The sequence below is a fragment of the Ischnura elegans genome, chromosome 1 (genome assembly GCF_921293095.1).
Source record: "Ischnura elegans chromosome 1, ioIscEleg1.1, whole genome shotgun sequence".
In the NCBI taxonomy this organism is placed as follows: Eukaryota; Metazoa; Arthropoda; class Insecta; order Odonata; family Coenagrionidae; genus Ischnura; species Ischnura elegans.
Window position 1 is genome coordinate 22,989,210 of NC_060246.1, and position 22,313 is coordinate 23,011,522.

The following is a 22,313-nucleotide window of genomic DNA, read 5'->3' on the forward strand; positions in this document are numbered from 1 at the left end:
GGACACTCCGGGGAAAATCGACAAGCATGGCACATTTTTTCCTCACATCTGTAGCGAATTTTTGGGAGGGCTCGGGCCCCCTCAGGCCCCATGGAGTCGGCGCCACTGCTAGTACCATGGAAACTACAATAATCCCCTCGCCTAATCACAGAATTGGTCCCTATTCTGCCTAATACACTCAGTTCCCATTTCACTGATGCTATACATCTGATACGTCCTCTTCATATCTTCATATTTGCCAGTGATATCTAGGGACGGGGAAAGTATTAACTTTTACAAGCCGAAAATATAAATATACCATTAAGACAACTAGAAACTGGAGGGTATAGGTGTACTCAGCGGGGGCGCAGCTGCCCCCCCCCCTCTCGAAGCAAAAATAAATTTAGTTCAAAGTGAAAGCTTTGAAAAAAATTTCTTTTGAAGAAAAATGATATTAGTATAAGACGTGTGGAACTAAAATAAAATCATTAATTTTTCAAGGAAATAATTTTATAAACTATAGTAAAGGACCGTCATGATTTTCTTAAAAGTTTGGTTTCAATAACCATTTTCCCTGCTAAAATGTTATAACTTGAACGACTTGCCCCTCCCCCTAATTTTGATCCTGGGTGCGCCCATGCGCTGCAGGGGGCTTATATGCTATAATAATCCCCCCTCTCTTTCACTAATATGTCATGTGAGTACATATCACAGGTATCAGCTCTGCATTCGTCTGCACCGATAACTTTTACAGCTGCGTCTACTTGATACCCTAACAGCCACCTCTATGGGGAGTTTGGCAGGGGTTTCCTTTATCGATGCTCTGCGTAAAAAGCGTCTCTCCTCCGTTCTGGCCATTGGCATAACTACGTATATGCTTAGGGGGGACGGCGAACCTGGAGGGGCGATCCCCCCCTCCAAGAAGTTCGGGGAAATGTTTCGAAAAATAACATGCCTTGAAATACAATTTGCATCATTTTGGCACTTAAAATTTGGGTTGCACTAGTAATTCCACGGGAAATCATCACAACAAGGAAACAATCAGTATTCGTTAAAATTTCCTTCTCATTCTCTGATGCTTAGAGGGGGGATCACCCCAGTTAAGCCACTGGTTCTGGCATTACATCTCTCTTTTGATAGGCATAGCGGTCACATACAAGTGATAAAATAATCACTCTCTATAGAAACGGAAGATGATATCACACAACTTGTGATGCTTTTGATCGACGTGTTTTCCATATGCTGCGGCAGGATGATGAGGAACGAGTCACCTCGATCACCTCGATAATCTTGCGTTGTGGCGGCACGTCATGACGTCATTGTGCGCTTGTACGGCTTCATTTGTTTCCTCCGGAGTCAATGGTGGCAGCACTGAAGAAACTCAGGCTGACGATACAGTAATCAATATTAGGATTTGTGTTAATAAACTTGCTAGTCAGGTGATTTTTAGCGTTCGGGAATGGACGTAACTTATGGTGATGTTTGACATAGGAATATTCTCTAAAAATCCATTGCTTATCGGTAAGTGCCTTTCATGGGCGTATTCTTCTCACCTACGTATTATGACGGATACTCATGTTTGTCAAAATATCTGGTTCATCTGTCATTTTTATGCTTGCTTAAGGCAAATTGGGAATTTTTTTATGTACGTATTCTTGGTTGCATGTATTAATGATAAACCAGAATTTCCCATATTCACCTCCTATGTCCTCAACTCAAGCCTGTTTGTCACGCTGTCGGGTCGAAGACATACTGTACTGATGTTCCCCTTGTCAAGATAACACTTTTAGATGTAGTTCATCTCGTGTTAAAATAAAATCAACCAAGTTATTGCGGTTACATAAATAATTGTCATCATGTTTCGCTTGAATAGGTACGAGCTGTCACGTCAGTTGAAGCTGTTATGTAATGAGCATCCGAAAATTTTAAGTATTTTTTATTGAAGTCGGTTGAAATCATTGAAGCAAACATGGAGAGCAGTTACGGATTTTCGTCTTACCATAATGGGGGGCCGGGAAGCGAGCGAGTATTCCAAAATCTTGCTCAAACAATTGGTACCAATATCCAAAAAATATCAAAAAACGGTAAGTTTTTCGTGGATCAACGCCATTTCTCAATAAAATTATGACAAATTAACAATCCCGATTTCTCAAATTGGAAATAGAAGTCCTTCATGCCTTGCCATGTTTGTTTATAGTGTTGTCAATGCAGAAAATGGTGAATCAGCTGGGTACACCTCAAGATTCTCAGCAACACAAGGCGAAACTGTGAGTACTCAATTTTTACCATGAATGAAAGTTGCTTGTTTGACACTAATGCTCCTAATAAAATTCTATTCCAGTCATGAAATTGAGCACTACACGAATATGCTTGCGAAAGATACCAGTGCAAATCTTAAGGAACTTGCGGGCATCACAATTTCCTCCTCACCTTCTGATGAGGTAAGAAAGCTTTTGTTGCTTGCTTTTGTTGATCGCTGTATTTTGTTGTCCTACCTTGTGAGTCAAAACTCTACATTATATTTTTTGAAGCTCTTGTCTCTATTATTGGTTTTAATGACTTGTTGAAAGGCAATAGCATTCTCCATCATAAAAATGCTAGGTATAACTGATGTCAACTTAACTCCCTGGCCTTTGGGTACTGCTACTCTTATGATGATACAATGGTATTGGAAGCATAGTTCCATTAGAACTATAGTTATACATTGCATTACTTTCAATCAATATTGAAGTAGACATTTTTAATTTATTTTTTTAAACTTAAAATGTTCTATCATTATCTGAAGCATGTCCTACTGAGTTCCACTTTCCTCAGTTGAATTCAGCATGTTTACTTTAGTTGGGGGCAATTCAATTTACGTAATCATACAATGGCTAATTTAATATCTTGGTTTCTCCTGAGAATCTAACGTTTGTGTGAAACATGGGTAAGTCACACATCCTCGATTGACAGCGCATGCTGTTGGTCACTTTGCTCCCTTGTGAGAACTGTTGTGACCTTTTAGAGAACCACAAAATGGTGAACATATTAGTATATAAATTCCTAGCGATTTGTTTTGAAATTTTCACATGACAGTTTGTATACTTTGTAACAACACAATCAAAATTCACTTCTTACTTCATTTTCATTCTAGAGGCAGAGGAAGATGCAAAAGGAGCGTTTGACTGATGAGTTCATGACGGCTTTAAATTCTTTCCAAAAAACTCAGAGGTGGGCAGCTCAGAAGGAAAAGGAGGAAGTCCAGCGAGTGCGAGCTAATTCTGGTATTGGTGACCCTTTTGCAAGTAAGTAAGAAGGATGCATCAACCTCTCGTTATGACGAAGTTGATGGGACCAAAAAATTGGTGGTTCTTAAATAAGAACTTTGTTATGACATTTCTTTTATGAAATACTGAGAAAAAAACCTGGCCTACCTACTTTCATTGTTTGTTCACTCTTTAATATGCAAACGATCACGTTCTGGAACAGTCTCAAAAAGTATGCATGATTTATGACTGGATTTTTCATGCAAATATGAAACGGAGAACATTCACTTGTTCTTAACAATTGGGGAAAATGGGCAGTCAGGAGGTCAGAATTTCACAAAATATAAATTTGGCAAAGTCCAAGAAAAAGATACTTCATTAAACTTAGGCAAAAGTTAATGACGTTAGACTGGTGGTTGACCGCGCTATGTAATACGAAGAATGGTTGCGAGCAGTAAAACAAGAAATAAGCTTGAAAGAATATGACATGACTTGACATAATGTTACATAACACCGTGACAGCATGCAAACTTGTTGGTAGGGATATAAGGGATTCTTTTGATTCCTAGAAAAGGTCTCGTTTTCCAAAGACAAAGAAAATTTGTTGTACATAGTACTACATTTAGTATTTCTGGTACAATATTTCTAGAAATCAGTAGACTACAGATACATATTTAGGTGCAAATCTGCAGTACCAACCTAATCACCCCATAAACTGTTAGAGCTCACTTACATTTGAGAATGCGAGGATAATTGGTTATTTCTGAGATCTTTTCGGAATTGATTTCGAATTCTCCATTACTTACAATATAACTCAAAATTTTAGACTTGATTCACAAACTGACGTTTAATTGACTTGTAATTTTGTATCGCTGAGGCATTTTTCAACACCTCTTTTAAGTGACCCAAATTCTCTTGGAAATTGCCCCTTGTGGAGGAACTGACTACAACAACATCATTCTAATAGTGAAATGAATGTGGTTTCAGTTTGGCTCCTATAATTTTGTCCATGAGCCATTGTAACATTTTACCAGCACTGTGTAGGCCAAAGAGCAGAGCCCTGATTTGGAAAAACCTACTCTGTGAAACGGTAAATGCCATGGTTTCTCTACTTAGCTCTTTTGATTCCACCTCCCAATGGCCTTTATATATTTCTGAAGAGGAGACATATTTTCCTGTTCTGTCGACTCCTAACTTCTTCGATCCATCTTTTTTTGGCATTTACATAAATAGTGTGGACTAAGAACTAGTAGATAATTCAATACAGTAGACTCTCATTATTACAAAGTTCACAGGAGCGAAAGACCGGAGGTTTGAAATAACGAAGTTCGTATGAATGTTTCTTTTAGGAATCTTTAAAAAAAAACAGTATCTTATGTACGCGATTAAATTACGTGCAAATATATAAAAACGAGAAAATTCATTTCAGTTTCTCAGTAGATGAATGCGGCGTAATGCAATCGAGGGTTGATTGCTTCCTGAATGCAGTAAGTCCTCGATATAGGACTTAAATGCGTTCCAAAACCTTGTTCTTAAGTTGATAAACCTACACTCCGGCTGCCGAGAGTTGTCCGATGACATAAGGGTCTAGTTCGAGGTAGGGGGCAAGCTTGCCAGGTAAGAAAGCGAAACACCACGTCATTTGTAAATAAAAGAGTTATGTGAAGAAAGGAACCAGAAGGGATGACAAGCATGAAGGACCCAAAGGAAGAATACCTTATTTTGGTGATTCTAAGAAAGGGCTTGTTTTGGTGGTTCAGGCTTATTTCGGTGCTCCACATGCATGTGAAAACGTCGTATGTAGAGAAGGGTCGAATAGCAGATTTCTCGAACTCAAATATTAAATCATTGCTCGAATATTTGAATACTAGAATCGTGCAAAGCATATTAAACGCACTTATATTTCACTTGATGAATTTATAAATAAAAAGGTATACAGTGGAACCTTGATCTATCGTTTTTCAAGGGGATGGACGTAAAAACGATGAATGCGGGAATGTTTGACTAGGTTGCCTATGCAACAGGAAACTCTAGATTTTGGCGAGTAATATGTGCACGTTTTTGGGAAGTGATCCTAAAAAAAAATTTAAACCTCAATTAGGCTAAATTCCGAGTCTGAGAATAGAGAGGTACTTTTTAAGTGAGATATTCATTATTAAAATTTGCAAAATTAATGATGCGCTGAAACACCAGTCGGCCATATTCTCAAGGCTGTGACGTCATTTTGTTTGTTGTGTTCTCAGGCATACCTTGTTCTTTAGAGTGAGCCCCTCTACAGCGTACACTGGGTTTGGAAAGAAGCCATGGAATGGCTTATGAACTAGATTAAAAGTGTGTACATGCCATCAATTGCATCTTTTCATTCATTTATTTCACGGTTACGCTGACGACAAGACTCTATCAACTTTTCTACCTTGAACTACCTAATCATATTTCTTACTCCTCGGTTCTCGCATTTGCTTTCGTTTGCAGGTATATATAGACATTAAAATTAAGAGACACTTAAACAGTGATGATCCTTGAAAACGGTACGACTTAATTCGTGAAAACTAAGTCACTAATAAGTAACTAACTAACTTAGTAACAGTACCCTTACTACCACGGCCGTGCTTACTACTAACTAAAAAACGGGAAATTAATTTTCGATAAAAAGTGATAGTTTGGGTATTCAAAATGTTCATTATTTAATTCCAAACACAGTGATGCTAATATTTTCCAAATCGGATGTGAAATGAGCTCAGTATTACGTATCACAAATACTTTTTGGAAATGCACCGTGCGCAGGGATTTCTCGCTTAATGGATAGTCATAACAAGACACTTGTACCCGCTTGTACCTTGAAAACCTATAAACTATGCTGTGAAGAAATGTAAAATGAACCAATTTTTAAATTGTGATAACAAATGCTTCGAGAAGCATTTGAAACCGAATGAATGAAAAGTAATCGTCTGGTCTAACTATCAAACATTTTATTTCCAGCCCGAGAGATTTCCATCATTCATCCAGACCAAGTTTTCAATAATATTATTTTTAGATATACAGTAGATTCCGTTTAATGGGTCCACCAGTTATTTGGGGCAGATCTTGAAGAACAGAACCCATTAGAGGAATATCCCAGAGTATTCTCCGCTTAATTGGGACAGCATGCCGCTTTATTGGGCCATGAGTCGGCGACATATACTCTATACTCGCGACGAAATTAAAATTTTTTGTTTTCAGAATACTTTTTTTTTATATTTTCCTCGTTTGATTTACTCTTATTTTTCAAAAATGTTCCTATTCTTGCCCTATTTTGAAAGCTCTTGTTGTTATAGTATCCGCAAGAGGATAGGGATTTTCTTTAATAGGACTTAGCAAAAGACATTCATTCAGCGTCGCCCGTGGCTGTGAAAAATATTTTTAACAAAAATGTTATAATTCTAAAAAATGATAATAAATTAACTAAACTCGCTGATTTATTAATCAAATTAATAGTTTAATAAACTTATGTTGCATTATAAACATTCTTTAGTCTTCTTTCTACCATTTCAAAGTTTTTATGCCCATATACAAGAGAGTTCGCCTAATCGGGGCAGCCGCTTAATTGGGGCAAAATGCACAAGTCCCGATATGTCCCAATTAACCGGAATCTACTGTACCTCACAAATGCTATTCATAAACCTCAACCAAGCAAATATATATCTGACTGACATATCCCTGTTAGCGAAATGAAAATAACTTGTAGAAACATTGAGATAATCAGAACTCTGCTTTTGAATACATTAATTCTACGAAAGAACAAATACGTCGATAAAAAGTGCGTTTTTTTAAAGAAATTAAGATCAGATTACTGCTTAGACTGGACCAAAATGTAACTTCAGTTATTTGTGCTTACGTTTCAAACCTTAAATAGCCCAGAAGAAGAAGAACCCAGCTCAGGAGCGGCAATTAAATAATGAACTATGGATATTCATCAAGTCACCACGGTCCATAACTGAATAATATGAAAAATTATTTTTTGCGAGTCAGTAGGTTAAATAATAATAGAATAGAAAATAGTTAAATAGATAAATTAAATTATGATTGGTATTTGAAATGATAATAATACAAATATCGATAGTTATCTACGTACTTTTACTTCCGTAAACCTTCGAATCGTGCTAACGAACTTTTGGCCAATTACCTACTGTAAACAATCTTACTTAATTCACTTCGATGTAATTTCCGATGAGGTTTCCCGTCGATTACTCTTTATTATGAATGAGGCAACACAACAAAAAAGCTCCAGTTCAACATTAAAACTTCGTGCCGTGGCATGTAGGTATAGTCCAACATAATCAGCACGGTCAATTATTGAAGCATCCACCTTCGGGATATTTTTTGAAGAAACCTTCACGAAACCATATCCATGATAAGCACTTAAACGTATTTCCCTTCACACAGATCAGACCCACCAACTTTATCCAATGCACATGTAGTTATTGTATCGTAAATATGATCATAACACGATAAACACCTTGCACGATGATGAGATAGAACAGAATTACGTCACATACCGAGGAGCCAATAGATGAGCATTTTCGTCTGCCCAATATCGTTGCGAAAACAATGCATATTAAATATTAATTATTAAACAAACTAAGCAACAATTAATGCTGTTAATCGAAAGTAATGATATTTACGATACACTTTATCGAATAAAATGCATTTCAGTCGTATTCCTCCCGGGTGCACATACTCTATTGTGATTTCCTTTAAAGGATTCAAACAAGAATTTAGCTGATTAATGGAATATTTTAATTTTATAGAAACAATTTGGGCACATAGTTGATTCACCTGACATCTCTTTCAAATATTCTAATGGGATACACCACCTCGCAAAAAAATGATTGCATGCTGTCTCGATATTTACACTGCTACGATGGATTTCTGTCTGATATATACGTTCCTATCTACCAAACGCCATTTCAGCCCCCACCCCCCACTTTACCCCCTCTCCTGCTGTCAAGTGCTAGCGGACAATCTGAGGCATTTTGCAAAATACATGTGCTTCTCCACCGCTTTTTCTTCAATTATTTTCAGTCCATCTTTGGAAGTTCTCACGAGATAGCAGATGAATTCGAATTGCTACCGGGGAGAAACCAAATATCCTGAGAAAATATCCCTTCATCGTCGACTGTGGCAATAGAGATTTATAGCATAACTCATAAATTGTAATACCAGCCAAGTATTCTTCCACCGCGCTATTCACACTTCAATTGATTAGGGCGATAATTTCTATGATTTATTGTGATTGTAACCCTGAGCTGCTTTCATGTGCTTCTCAAGTGAACAAAATTTGATCAAAATAATCACTTTCTCGGTATTTTAGTCTTTTATTCGTTGATATGATTATAACTTGAGCACGGAGGCTTTCGCATACTTTATGTTTCGGCTGGTTAGTAGATACTATAGGAATACAGTCGGATCCGGATTTAAGGTCTTCGCATTTAACGTTTTTCCGCATTTAGCGTTTATTTTTTTGGGTCCTGATTCATTCCCTATTAGGACAATGTAAAAATTATCCATATTCAGTGTTTCCGCATTTTGCGTTTTTCCGCATTTATGGTCGTAAAAATTTGTCCCGCTCAAGATTTTTTTGTCCGATTTAACGTTTTTTCATGACGGTTCATCCAAATCTTCGAATTTATGCTCATCAACCAGTACAGTCTCATGAAAGTTTACCAAGAGTCGATACAATCTACCGGGGTACGCTTCTTCAACTGCTTTCTTCCGCGAGCGCAGCGCTGCGGCCTTCAACTCGCAAGTTGGGTGATTTGTCTTCTTGTAACGTTTCGCTCCCCTTCTGATCCAAACACCTGGCACTTTTTGTATCAGATCCGATCTAATGGAGCAAAGTCATCCCTTAATATCCTCGAACTACCTTATCCTTCACTTCTTGAACTTGACTTCGATGATACGTGACGACTGATGACATGAGTTATCCTCCGAGGGCCGCTACAATAATGGTTTTCTCGTTATGTTTTCAATTGATGGCTTATGCCCCTTTCAACTCTACTACCTACGGGCAGTCGATTATTCGCCAAATATTTTATCAGTCGGCTACTTTCTCTGTTCAAAAGAGGAGGCCCAATATCAATTGCGCAGTTCATTAGAAGATTCTTTCTATAATCCATTCCAAGGTCAGTTTCCACGGAGGAACTGCGAAAGAACAGAGGAAGTGTTTCCCTTGTCATGACCATGAGTGAGAGCATTCTTTCCCTATGGAACAACATTATTTTACATCGTAATTTAGATATCCCGGAGCCAATTTATCGACATGCGGCTGGTTGATATCGCTGCCGATTCAAAAATATTTTCTGGTGCTAATTAATGTAAAAAGAGAATGACAATCGGAGTTTTGACGAATTATCACGGTCCATGACTCAAAATAAATCGCTCATACTGGAAAAAAAATCACCGCATACTCACGGTAGAATAGATGAGCGTGGAAAAATACGAAAATCCGGCAGGTATCCCTTGGTGGTTGACTTCGACATCATAACCCTGACGAAATTGCCAAACTCCAGAGGCACTGACAATTTTTCGGATGAAATCCAGTTCTGTTGAAGATTAAACCTTTTCACTTAACAGAGTTTAGCTAATCGTTATTCAAGGTCCAACCAAATTTTATTAAAAGCTGCCGAGAAACAAGGCGAGTCGGAGTCAAGGTGATCAGCGCGCCGCGTAAGCAACTTCTCCCGGCTCCATTCGACCTGCATAATGCCGCGGATATATGACAACAAATCTGGTGTTATCATCGAGTTGAATCACCATCGACTTGTACGCATACTAAAATATGATTCTACTTTTTTGGATGACCTCGAAATCCAAAATGTGCATAAAGGAGGCTTATTAAAGGCTCATAAATCCCTTGTTTCTCCGAGGCAACAGAAAACGTTAAGTTGGCAAAATTCCAGAAAACCTCCCTTTTACTAGATATTCGGTAGTTGAGAATTTGGGATTAGCGATCTTCTGCTGTCCCTTTATTTCACTCATTCCTCATGATTTTTCGAGTACCTACTTACACCTTTTCTTATTATATTAGAAATGCTATAGTCACCTACATGTCACTTTTACAGAAAAAATTCTAAATTTCATCGAGATTGTGACAAACTGATCTAGCTGGGCATTTGACGCAGCCGGAGCCGAAAAAAATCGCTCTCCACGGTAAGGAAGGACAGGCAAAACACTGAACAGTTCCTAAATTCACATCGGATTCAATGATACGTTTTTGAGATTACGCCCAAAGTGCAAGTTCCTCCACACCACGTCGCATCGGCCAAATTGAAAGGCACCAAATTAGAAATTTGAAATTTTTTAATGCTCGCATCTCTGAAAGTTCATAAATCAAATGTGTGTAGGAAGGGGAATTTAATAATAATAATGGCCTAAAATGCGACCCATTGGAGGGCATCGCCGGCGGCGAGTTAGTGAACTAGAACTACTCATCCGCACAGCAAGAGGAAGGGGAGGGCCATGAAAGCATGGGAGGGTAGGGGCTGTGGTGGGGATGGAGAGTGTTCTCTGGGTGTCTGGGAACTCTGCCTCCTGACTGTGGGACACTGGAGAGAATACGGGCAGGTGCAAGGGACTAGTGTGTAAGATCATGAAATTTTGTCAAATCTTTTCCTTGGCAGAAACATGCAAGCTAAGTGATTCGTGCAGTTTGAGTCTCATCTTATTTGGGTCTATTGATATTAACACAGTCCTGAATTTTTACGGTACATACTACAATGTTTTTCAAGTTCTGTTGATGTAGTACCATATAATTTTGTGCGCTGAATCCGAAAACTGTATTATTTTTATTAGATTGAGCGAGAACTTTTTTTTGAAATGGCCATCTTTCAATTATATGTGTGCTAATGTGTAAAATACAACATAATGTGCACACAGTTACTTTTTCTAATTATGTATTGTGTGTAATCCATATTATTTCATCATTGGATATATCAGTGGAAATTACATTATTACTATTATGCTAATTCAAGTAAAATTATGCTGTTGTAGTGAAAACTTTTCATTGCTTTTTGAGTGCGGTCTATTAAAGGAATTAGTGAATTGTTGATAATTCAATGAATAAAAGTGACGGAACCATGATTAGCAAAGTTACATTATGTTGGAAATGTGTCATATTTGGAGTCATTCTTTATTATATTTGGTACGCATTCCTATTCTTTAAATCATACGGAGGTAAAACACTAATTGTGGAAAGTTATTGGTTGTCACCGAAGAACACGGTATGCATTTGACTCATGCTATCAGCGTGTTACAAAAACTGGGGACCGGGAAAGCAGATCGCATGAAAAGATGGGAGGTGGCAAGATGGAGAGGGGGAGAAGCTATTTGAAAAAAAACCACTTCCCATCTTTTTCAGGTAACTTGAAACTTTGACTCCACCTCAGTGAAATATTCTCCAGCTATAGAACTCCAGACTGAATTCTTTCCTACTCCACACTTCCATTCCACATTCCACTTCCATTTTTAATTTTTCACGGGGGAACTCCTTCAATGCTTAAAATGCGTAAAAGAACAGGTGAGGGATGAAAATCATTTCTAATGTTCTTTGTAACATGAAACCTGAGTGAGCAATGATCTTGGGTTCCAGACGCTTGTTGAAGGGCTATGTGGGGAGGGAAACATTAGAGGGGTGGACTGAGGACTAATGGGTGGGGGAAATGTGGGACGTAGTTACTATTCCATGGTGCTGAGGTTCTCCTGATGGTAGTTCAATCTCTTGGCGAAGATTCACACTATGTGTCCGTCATGTTTAGCCTTAAAAGTCCAGCTTTTTCCTCCTGATTTTGCATAGAATCCATGACCTCCAAATTTCTTTCACCAGGAACAGATGCATTGACTAATATTGGTGAATGTGCATACAATTAATCAATTAAGCATCAGGATTTATTCGCATTAATACTGTCCTTCAATAGAATTGATCAGAACAACATTGCTAAAGTGATGAAGCTGATAGTGGCATCATCCTAAGATCCCTCCAAGCACCAACAAGCCACTTTCATCCGAGCCGAAAGTTATTGATAACTTTGAAAAATGTCTTATCTTACCAGTGCACAAAATATCACCCTCTCCTTGGGTACAAGTAACTTCTTCGGCTGTGATAATTTCTCTTCAAGAATCACTCAATACAATCACACTAATTCCCAAGCACCAGTTTCGCATGGATGAGAAAAAAATACCGAGATAACGGGTGATACATTAATAGGTGCTACAGCAATGCCTATGATTTTATTTGCTTGTAAAACGTGACTATATGTTGTTGGCTGAAAAATTGTTGGTGGCTTTGTTGCCACTTTTATTGTAGAAATGTTCGGTACTGATTTCTCATAGTACATGGATAATTGGTAGCATTGCTTCTAGTTTTCCAATCTCCAACAAATGTAGACATATACTGGAAACTATATTCTGTTTTCCTTTAACGGAGATTATATATTACTCCACCAAATTTCCTTGAGGTTGTCTGGACTTTTCTCTTATGTTCATCTGCACCTGCTCCTTTTTGATACCTCTGCCATTATATCCCACTTTGGCATAATACTTCCTTATAAGTGGGTTATGCATGCAAGGGAAATCTCTGTCAACACATGTCGGCAAGATTGTTGGGAGTTAAAGTTGTTGACTTAACTGTGAATAAACAACACTCTACCTATAACTAAACAACAAGTGTTAACGGTTCAATTTTGCAGTTAACATGATAATCCTGAATTTTCAAAATTATTTGGCATAACTATGTGATATTCCAGGTAAAGGATTAAATTATGCTTTTGTTAAACTTATCCAGTCTGTTCAGCCAGTAACTATTTTAATTATAGGCCTACAAGAGAAAAATAAGTTTTTGTATTCAGTAGTTGTAATTTTCCTTATTAGGTGCTAAAAGAGGAGAGCAGCTGATAGAGCTCACAGATCAGCGGGAAAGACAACAAGCTCAGCTTCAAGAGGAATTGGATCTGCAAGCATTGGAGGAACAGGAAGAAGCTATAAGACAATTGGAGGTTTGTTTGGCTTTATAATCCATAGCTCACCCTTACTCAAAACACCAGTCTTGGAGTCATTAACACAGCTAAATATGTTGCTCCATAAGAAATTACTACACATGTGTTTCTTAAATCATGTAGGTACTGCATTTAAAGGTGTGTCCTAACTATTACCCCCTCTGAATAAATGGTATCTCGAAGTAGTGGATATTTTGGTCCTCCACGTGTCTTTCATTGAAAATTAGCATGCACTTCATCTGACATTTAGCAATAGCAAATCTTCTATTCTTCACTTTCGTCTTTTTTAAAGAGACGTTTCAACTGAAAACTCCATTTGTTTCTCTATTTTCACACTTAAAAATCTACTGCTGCAATTCCTTTTAATACACTTAAGTGCTTCAACCCTTTGGTATGTCTAGGCAAGGATGGAGTCACCCCTCAATTGGCCAAGGGTAGACTCGGTCCTAGGTGTGAGCGAATTATGTGACTCGCAAGTGAAGCTATCGTATCTCACTTAATGCTGGCTTGAAAAGTGGATTGTGGCAGTGAGGGAAATCAAGAGCAATGGCCCACTTCTGTTGCCATTGTTGGTGGGAGTTAACAACACAAGTTTTCATTGTGTAATTCTTTAATTAACATGATAGTCCTGAATTTTCCAAGTTATTTGCCATAACTTTCCGGTACTCCAGATTATTCAGAATGTGTGCAGTGATAATGCGTCACATGAATAAGTAGAATAAACTTTAGAACAGAGTTAATGATAGGTAGGTTTCTAATTGTAAATTTGCCTGTCATCAACTCTGCTATATACTTTTTTTTTACCTCTTGTTAATATCTAACTAATAAATCTTGAGGTTTAGGTAATTTATAGAAGGATGTATGTATTTCCCAACATTTTGGTAATTTTTTCCCATTTTCAAGGAAAGGTGCACTGTGTAAACGTCCTCCGGGGTACCTTACACATTAAGCTTTATTCTCTTAAGTCAAGTACCTTCTGATGTACAACAGTTTTTGTTTTTTTTTATGGTGCAAGAACAAATAAATCGGATGGTTTATTAACACATGAACGTGCCACATATATTTAACCATGAAAAAACACGAGTTTTCCCACACAAACGCTCACCTTATGATTTGTTAATCGTCATCAGGAATGCAATACAAATTGGAAATCGAATTCCTTTAAACTCCCAAGGGCATATCATTGGGATTATGGGAATCATTGGAATGAGAACTTCCTCGTACTTGTATTTTCCTTTAGTATAGTTGCATGAATCACATTGATAGTCAGCCTCCAAATGCATTCCATTGCATAGATTTCATCGGTTTAGGTTTCGAAGCATCATTACCACCAAGCCAAACTTAGGCTGTAAATTGTGCGGTGGTAGGCCAGGCACATCCAAGAAGTTTAAAAATACTGATGAATAGTTAGTGATTTCGTCTTCCTTTGTTTCACAGTCAAGAGATTTTAGTGAATGCCGAGTACCAAGGATTTGATTAAGGATTACAAAGTTTAAGTCATCCAAATCCTCGTTCTTAGCAAACAAAATTGCTCGCTCACTCAGCCATTTGTGATTTTTGTGGTTATCAATCATGTTTGGGAACAATTTGTTGATAAGATCATCTTTCGGTGAAATGAAATTACAAAAATTCCGATGCGATGAAATCAATGCACTCGATTCATCAACAGGAACAATACCATTACTGCGCAAAAAATCCACGGAGAAAAACTCATTCGCCCTGACTGGGATTCGAACCGGGATCCCTCAATTTCGGCTGAGTGCTTAAGCTAGTTAAGCTACTGAGGCATCATTCTCCCCTGTGGAAAATTTGTGGACTATACCAGACAAGGTGGTATGTACTGCTGAGCATATGATGCCACAAGCAGTCCAAATTTTGTGCATGGCACCACTGCCAGAGGGCAATGCCTGAACTTTGAACTCAATGAAGTGTTCGCTGTAGAGTAATTTAGGTATACCAGGACTAGCCACGGTCATAACTTATAGGAGTCACCCGCAATGCACAAATGGTGTAAAAAATCCACTGAGAAAAAATCATTCGCCTTGACTGGGATTCGAACCTGGATCCCTCAATTTCTGGCTGACAATGAGTGCTTTAGCCAGTTATGCGGCTCATTGGACATTTGTAGTGTATCACCTCAAATATCTTTCATTTCTGCCCTTCGGTTCCTGGGATATCACACCAAGAGCGCACCGTGCCAGGCAGACATTATGATGGGTGGCACGAGAGTTGCATGGTAGGGTGGGCCGAAATTTTTTTTTAAGAAATTGTGATTGTGTGGAAAATTTGCAATTTGTATAGACAAAGTAAAAAAATATCCAAATTGGTTGACGTCTTCCGGTCATATATGGACCCTGAAGCATGAAATAAAACTTCATTTTTGCGATTATTTTTTTAATTTTTAAATAAGATGTTTTCACAGTGCAAAAGTTTGTAACGTCTTCAAATAGAGCCTTAAAACATTGTTATAATTTGGTATAGTTCAGTTGATATCTTTCAGTCACGCCTAGGGCCTAAAGTTTGCCAAAATTTTACATTTTTAGGAATTCTTTTCTATGTCTGTAATGTACTTGTGGCACAATATCCACCACAACACGCAGTAGAGAAAATCGGGAATGTTCCAGGAACTTCCAGCGTGGCGTTTGCCGTTACTATATAAACAAGCCTGCATCACACTACTTCTCCTCGCAGCGTGTCTTTATCCACAAGGACTTGAAATCCAAATTGAATCCAAATGGAACCTTATTTAAGGAAACCTCTATCACGGGCAAGCATTGGATAGCTGATGCCAGTAAGAACCAAAATTCTAATGATGTTTTGGTTTGAAATGAACCATTTTCAAACGACAGAAACTTTGATCCAAGCACTCCGATTGGCCACAAGTTTACTATGTTGCCGGATGTTTTGGATACGTCATGGTCTCGGGTAGGCAAAGTCATGATTTGTCCAGAGCATCCGGCAACAGGCCTAGTTTAGGGTATAGTCTAGCGTGGGCCGAAGAATGACATTTTTCAGGATCAAATATGCGCCATGCAGGAAAGTTGCCAACTTGCATCAGGGGATCAAATCCGAAATTTCTCAAAATTGGATATTATTAATCACTGCTGCCCGAACCCCAAAGTTAAAGATTTTACGAACATTTGGGTTGAATTTAAATTGAGGCACCAATGGGGAATAAATCACTGCTACTAAGCCTGTTTTGGCAATAAATTGTGATTAATATAGCACTCTAGGCTACATTGATGACGGTTAAAGTTTATCTAAAGAATTAATGGTTTTACGATGGGTGAGAATGATCAACGAATATTGAGAGTCACCCAAAATGTCTGCCTTGGGTAGCGCTTGCTCACTCTTGGTGCGATATCCCTGGAACTGAAGAGCAGAAATGAAAGATATTTGAGGTAATACTCTACAAATGTCTAAAGAGTTGTCGTAAAAAACAGAGAAGTGATAGAGCAGTCTGAGGGTGACATTATCTTCATTTATGTCTGAAAAACTCCCAAAAATACCAAAATTTCAAAACTTTCGGGGTTATTTTGGGACCTAACTCAATGGGGCAGCTAGCCACTACACCGGTCACTGGACTATACCCTCTAATCCTGTCTTAGCATGAGTCCATAGTCAATCTTATTGCATTACCAGTGTTTTTTAACCAAATATTGCTTTTAATTTTCAATTATTTACATACTACATATAAGAATAACAAACATTTTGTCTAGCATTGTAGAATTTTAAACAGATTTCCAGAGTTAATAATAACAACATTAGTAAACGTAAGGTACTAAGACTAACATCAGAAGTCCATTAATGGTAACACTAAAATTTCATGTAAAAATTCTTAAGCACGTAAAAAACAAAGAATTCATTTCAAAATATATAAAAAATTGGAATATGCAACAAAATGTTTCTTTGTAAAAACCATTGATATTGTAACCACTTCACAAAGGATTTCAGCAGTGAGGAGGATCATAAATGAGTGGTAGGTTTGGGGCTAATTGCCAAGGAGTTACCCTATAGTGAGTGAGTCTTGCTAATCTGGGTCTCAGACCTGTCTGCATATTAACAATTTTCCAGATACTATTTTCCTCTAGCTCCTGATATTCTCTTCTCTTAGTCAGGTCTTCAGGGCTTTCATGATGCATTTTCTCAGTATTGTGCCGGTCCCGTCTCCCTGGTATGGTTTTGCCAAACCCCCCCCCCCCCCTCCCTTTCTCCGAAGACGTTAGGATGAGTGAGTTTTGCAAACGAGACGACACGTACGTATTTGTTTTTCCCCGAGCCGGAGGAGTCACTGCTTCCGTCTACCACTCCCCTCCTCCGATCCGGGGGTAGGGAACACCGATTTCGGGCGGCCAGCACCGTTGCATTTGCACTAAAGCTAGTAAAATTGTGGGGGGCAGAGGAATCGCTGCGTACTATTACCAAACTCCCCCCGTAAATAATAAGATTCCGGTTCTTTTCCTCTTACCATAAATCACTTTTAATAAACCGTTAACAAAATAACAAAAAAAATTACCCAATAGACATTGAAATACCCCCCAAAAAACACAAAAAATACCTTTAAACACAAATATACCCTGACACACCATAAACCCTCAGACACAATATTGATTAAACAATAAAATTCAAAACAATTAAGTAATGCCTTCGAAAACACAAGAAGTATTTTAGTCTTTAAGGCGATTTAAATATCAACCCATTTATAATGGTGAGATCAACACTCTTTAGCAATGTCAGTTTTTGTTTGAGAAAGACGAATTATCGTCAATGCAACTTTGAGAAAACAGAGAACAATGAGGGATTGACAGAAAAACAATGGTCCTTCCTCTTCTTCGGACGAGAGAGAGAGAGAGAGAGCACGAAACACGCATTTTTGTTGGGGCACACTATTTTAGCTATGACCAGCTTCACGAGGGGAAAATAGGGGAATTGGGGCGTTGTTCGCTTACGCTCCCATTCTGCGGCGAGGGTCTGGGGCAGAAGCCACTTGGCCCAACAGCCGGCTGATTGCATCTGCAAAACGTGGCCGATGCTTCCTCCAGGAATTCGACCCCCCTTCAGCACCCAGGAACATGCGTAGCAGAATACTACAGGCCCTCTTCAGCCTTTCCTCGTCTTTTGTGCGATTCCGCCGTAGTGCCTTATAATTTCTCTCCTCTGTTGCACGTGCGTCACTCTCGTTCTCCCAGGTGCGTTCAGACTGTACACCTTGTTCTGTCTCTCTCGTCTCTCGCCCGAGCTTGGCCTTTTATCTCAATTCTTTTCCCATCGTCCCCCGCACTAACGTCGTCTGCACCTCGCACATACACTGACGACGTTAGCGGGGAACTAAGCGAACTACATTTTCGCCTTTCACTTGTTAACTGATACACTATGATTTGAAAATTATACAATTCGAGCGATACAACCAATTGCAATACAAAATTATATAACACAAAATAAAATTAACCATTAGGCAACAAGAAACAAAATAAGGCGTTTGGCCACAGTATTCTCTGGTTTCCTTTGTCTTTTGAATTTCTTGCTGCATTTTATATGCTCTAGGTTGCGGTCTGAATTTTCATCTGCTGTACTGAAGCTGTATAAGTTTTTTACACTATTCCTAAGCCTCTGCCTGACTATAATTTAATCACCCCATGTTCCCTCGACTCTTCCTTGTGCACCTCCGCCCACAATAATGTTGCAGCCCTGTGTTTGTGATTAATATCTTGGTTCTTCTGCAAAATTCTACTGTTTACACCCCCTGTCATTTTGCACTCCAAATTCTCCTATTTTGTTTTCGTCCACGTCTTCTTCGACTTCAACATTCCAGTCCTCCAACACTACTAGATTTTTCTCACCAGGAGCATCCATAATGATTTCCTTGAGCTGTTTACGCATTCCATCCACACACCCTCCCTTCATATGGTTGCTAGTGTGCATGTAAACTTGAACCACCACAGGTTTGGTTGTTTACACCTCAATTTATACCCCCAGAATACTATTGCTTACCTGCTCTATACCTACCTCTCTCATACCAATCTTCCTTCTTAATAGCGAAGCTACCCCTTGTTGACTTTCCTCCCCACCACTATACATAACCCTGTACCCATCACTCCAGTAATCCTCATGTATCCTCACTTCATGTAGTCCTTAAATATCTATTCTCTTTTTTCCATTTCCCATTTTATATTTTATAGTATACCCACCCTTGTCATTGCCCTGAAATTCCATTTCCCCACAATCAATGCTACTGCTGATGATAAGTATCTGCTAGGATTCACATGATTTTGACCTAGAGGACCTTGCTAACATTGCAGCCACCTAAAACACACATCCTTAAGATCTGGGTCCCACAATAATTTCCAAGGCTAATTTGATTAAGCTCTATGTTTTCAAGGAAACGATACATAGGGTAGCGTTTCACTCATCCATGCGAACATTTGCTTTTTACGTGACACCATCACTTAGACTACTTTTCATCTGGCTCCTACCCTAATCTGACATGGGTGCCCCTGCTAGGAGTGATTTGGGAATTATTACTACCAGTGCAGCTCTCGGGGTCATAGGAATGTGCAAACCTTTCCACCACGACAAGGTTTTAGCCCAAAGGAAAGGTCCTAAGATGAAAATAAATCTCTCATTCCACATACTTAACTCAGAAAGGATAATGGCAACAATGGGAAATTAATGAATTATGGTAAAATTTTCTTCTCTTAATATCAACTCGTACATCAGTTTAATCACTTAAAGATTTGCTGTGCAATTATTATTCTTCTAAAAATGATACTTAAAAAAATGGATTGGGCTATGAAAATATTGGGAGAAATATAGGAATATGTTCAGTTACGTGAAATTTTTATCTGTTAGTACGCATTTTACTTATTGGCGAGTGCTGCAATTGAAAATAAATTAATTTTATCTAAAATTTTTATTACAGAGTGATATTTGTGATGTCAATCAAATATTCAAAGACCTTGGAGCAATGGTACACGAACAAGGAGAAATAGTAGACAGTATTGAAGCCAATGTTGAGAAAACAGAAGTGTTTGTTTCTGAAGGAGCTGGAGAACTGCGGCAAGCCAGTGCATTACAGGCATGTAGAAAGTTCATATTTATTTTGAAGATTTGGTTATATTTTTGCTCACAAGCGAATAATTATGATTCCTTTTTTCTGTAAATGCAGTCCAAAGTGAGAAAGAAGAAACTCATCCTCTTCATCTGTTTGATTATAATCATCACTATCATAATAACAATCATCGCTGTGGAAACACGATAGTGCTTTTCACTGAGGTAATATATTATTGAGTGTGGTCATTTGTTATTACATAGTATCTTAAAAAATAGATAAATGATACCATCTCTCATTTCAGGGATCAAGAGGATGGCATAATTTTGCTTGGACTATTTATTGTTATTTGTTTTGGTTGGAATACAATGATGATATGAATGAATACTTAAAATGTTAGCTATGTAACATTCAACAGTATAGAAGGCAAAGTCTTCTTATTCCATTATTGAAAAGTTAATCATGAGGAAGTGTCCAAGAGTTTCAGAGTATATTTTTGGTGCGTTTTTTCTGAATGTTTCCATATTTGCAAAAGCAAAACAATTTACAACTGAACTAGTGCATATTCATAGCATTTTCTTCCACAACTTAATTCCTGTGATTCCCGTCTGTAAAAGTTTAAATTTTATTTCATGAAGAAACTAATGAATATGCTCATCCAGTGTATATTCTTGGAATTTTCTTGGGAATTTTATGATAAACAAGTTATAATTTTTGTCAAACATAGTTCAACTGAGCATAATTGTTTACCCTTACATACATATAATTTGCTTGTGCAGTGTGTTGTAAAGATTTAAAGATGTTTTTAATGTATCATGGGTTACATATATATATATATATAAATTTATTCTTTTCTTCAATCACTAAAATAAACCAACGATTAAATTCGCTGATTGAGGTTGTATTTCTGTCCTTTTTGCTTATAAAATAACGGCTTTGTCAGAAAACTGTTAATTGTAAACTGTTCAGGATATACCGAATGGGTAGTCATCTGTTTTGGTTATTTTGTGGTTCTATACAACAAAAACAACTTTTCTTTTTGTCTAAATTTTACAATTTGTACACAACCACATTTTTTTAGAGTTGAATAGTCCGGAACCCACCCACATGATAAACATTTCTACTATAATAGTGATAGAATTAGTGAGGGAGAGGGAATACTGGTCTTGGGTCAACCACTCTTAGATTGCTGTATAACTTATTTTTAAGAATAATCTAATACAATCGAACAGGCTGTGAATGAAGACAATGCTTATTATTGAAAACGTGTTGTGTCAATACTTAGTAACGTCATTTAAAATATATTTCAAGTCTTAAGATGATGGTGAAAAATTATGACTGTGAAAAAAATTATGGTATTCATCTAGACAGGGATGAATAAATCTGAGAATAGTCACTTCAGGAGTTAAGTACCGTATTTATCTGAATAAATTCCCCCCTTTTATTCCAAAAATGCCCTTGGTGAAAGTAAATGGGGGAATATATTCGAATACATTTTCTAAATTTTTCCCAAAACTGAAGGCTCAAAATGAAGGGGTAGGGGACTATATTCAGAGGGGGACTATAGTCGGAGAAAAGCTGTAATATAACCACTGTGCTGATTTAAATCTGTGAAGGAGTTGATGCCCTCCCTAAAACAGAAGTTATTTAAATACAGTAAACTTCTGATTATCCAGCTGTGGCTTACACCCGTGTTGCAGATTATCTGTGCACGATTTTCACTCTTTCTATGTTTTCCATGATCTTTTTAAAAAATAAAATCGGACTTCAAATTACCAGAATTACTGCATTGTAGGCTACACTAGGCAGGCTTATTATTTCCATTAGAATGCCCTTCATAGAATGGAATTTTTTTGTTTTCTTGCTAACAAAGAGTGTTTCTAGTTTACTTGGATGCCTGTTCAAGTATTGAGGTTGATGATCAGCAGCGGGGCAAAAAATCTAATTTAAAAGATTCTTCAAAGGTCAATCGATTGTAAGTCAGGAAAAATGTTAACCACGATCTCTAAATGT

The 22,313-nt window shown here is 37.8% G+C and overlaps 1 protein-coding gene across 1 annotated transcript; it reads left to right on the forward strand.

Annotated features, from left to right (window-relative positions):
• The first annotated feature begins 1,321 nt into the window (after positions 1–1,321).
• LOC124157041 (syntaxin-12-like) lies at positions 1,322–21,193 on the forward strand. Its single transcript, XM_046531514.1, has 9 exons — positions 1,322–1,500; positions 1,853–2,063; positions 2,177–2,246; positions 2,321–2,420; positions 3,113–3,263; positions 13,128–13,252; positions 20,172–20,327; positions 20,418–20,524; positions 20,605–21,193. The coding sequence occupies exons 2-8, from the start codon at positions 1,949–1,951 to the stop codon at positions 20,508–20,510; spliced, it is 810 nt and encodes a 269-aa protein (XP_046387470.1). The 5' UTR covers positions 1,322–1,500; positions 1,853–1,948; the 3' UTR covers positions 20,511–20,524; positions 20,605–21,193.
• The last annotated feature ends 1,120 nt before the right edge of the window (positions 21,194–22,313 follow it).

What these genes read in the sequence shown, in the direction of transcription:
- LOC124157041 (XM_046531514.1), top strand. Translation starts at nt 1,949, where the DNA reads ATGGAGAGCAGTTACGGATTTTCGTCTTACCATAATGGGGGGCCGGGA. An exon ending in CAGCAACACAAGGCGAAACT is followed by an intron (nt 2,247 to 2,320) that starts GTGAGTACTCAA and finishes ATTCTATTCCAG; the next exon opens with TCATGAAATTGAGCACTACA. An exon ending in GGCAAGCCAGTGCATTACAG is followed by an intron (nt 20,328 to 20,417) that starts GCATGTAGAAAG and finishes CTGTAAATGCAG; the next exon opens with TCCAAAGTGAGAAAGAAGAA.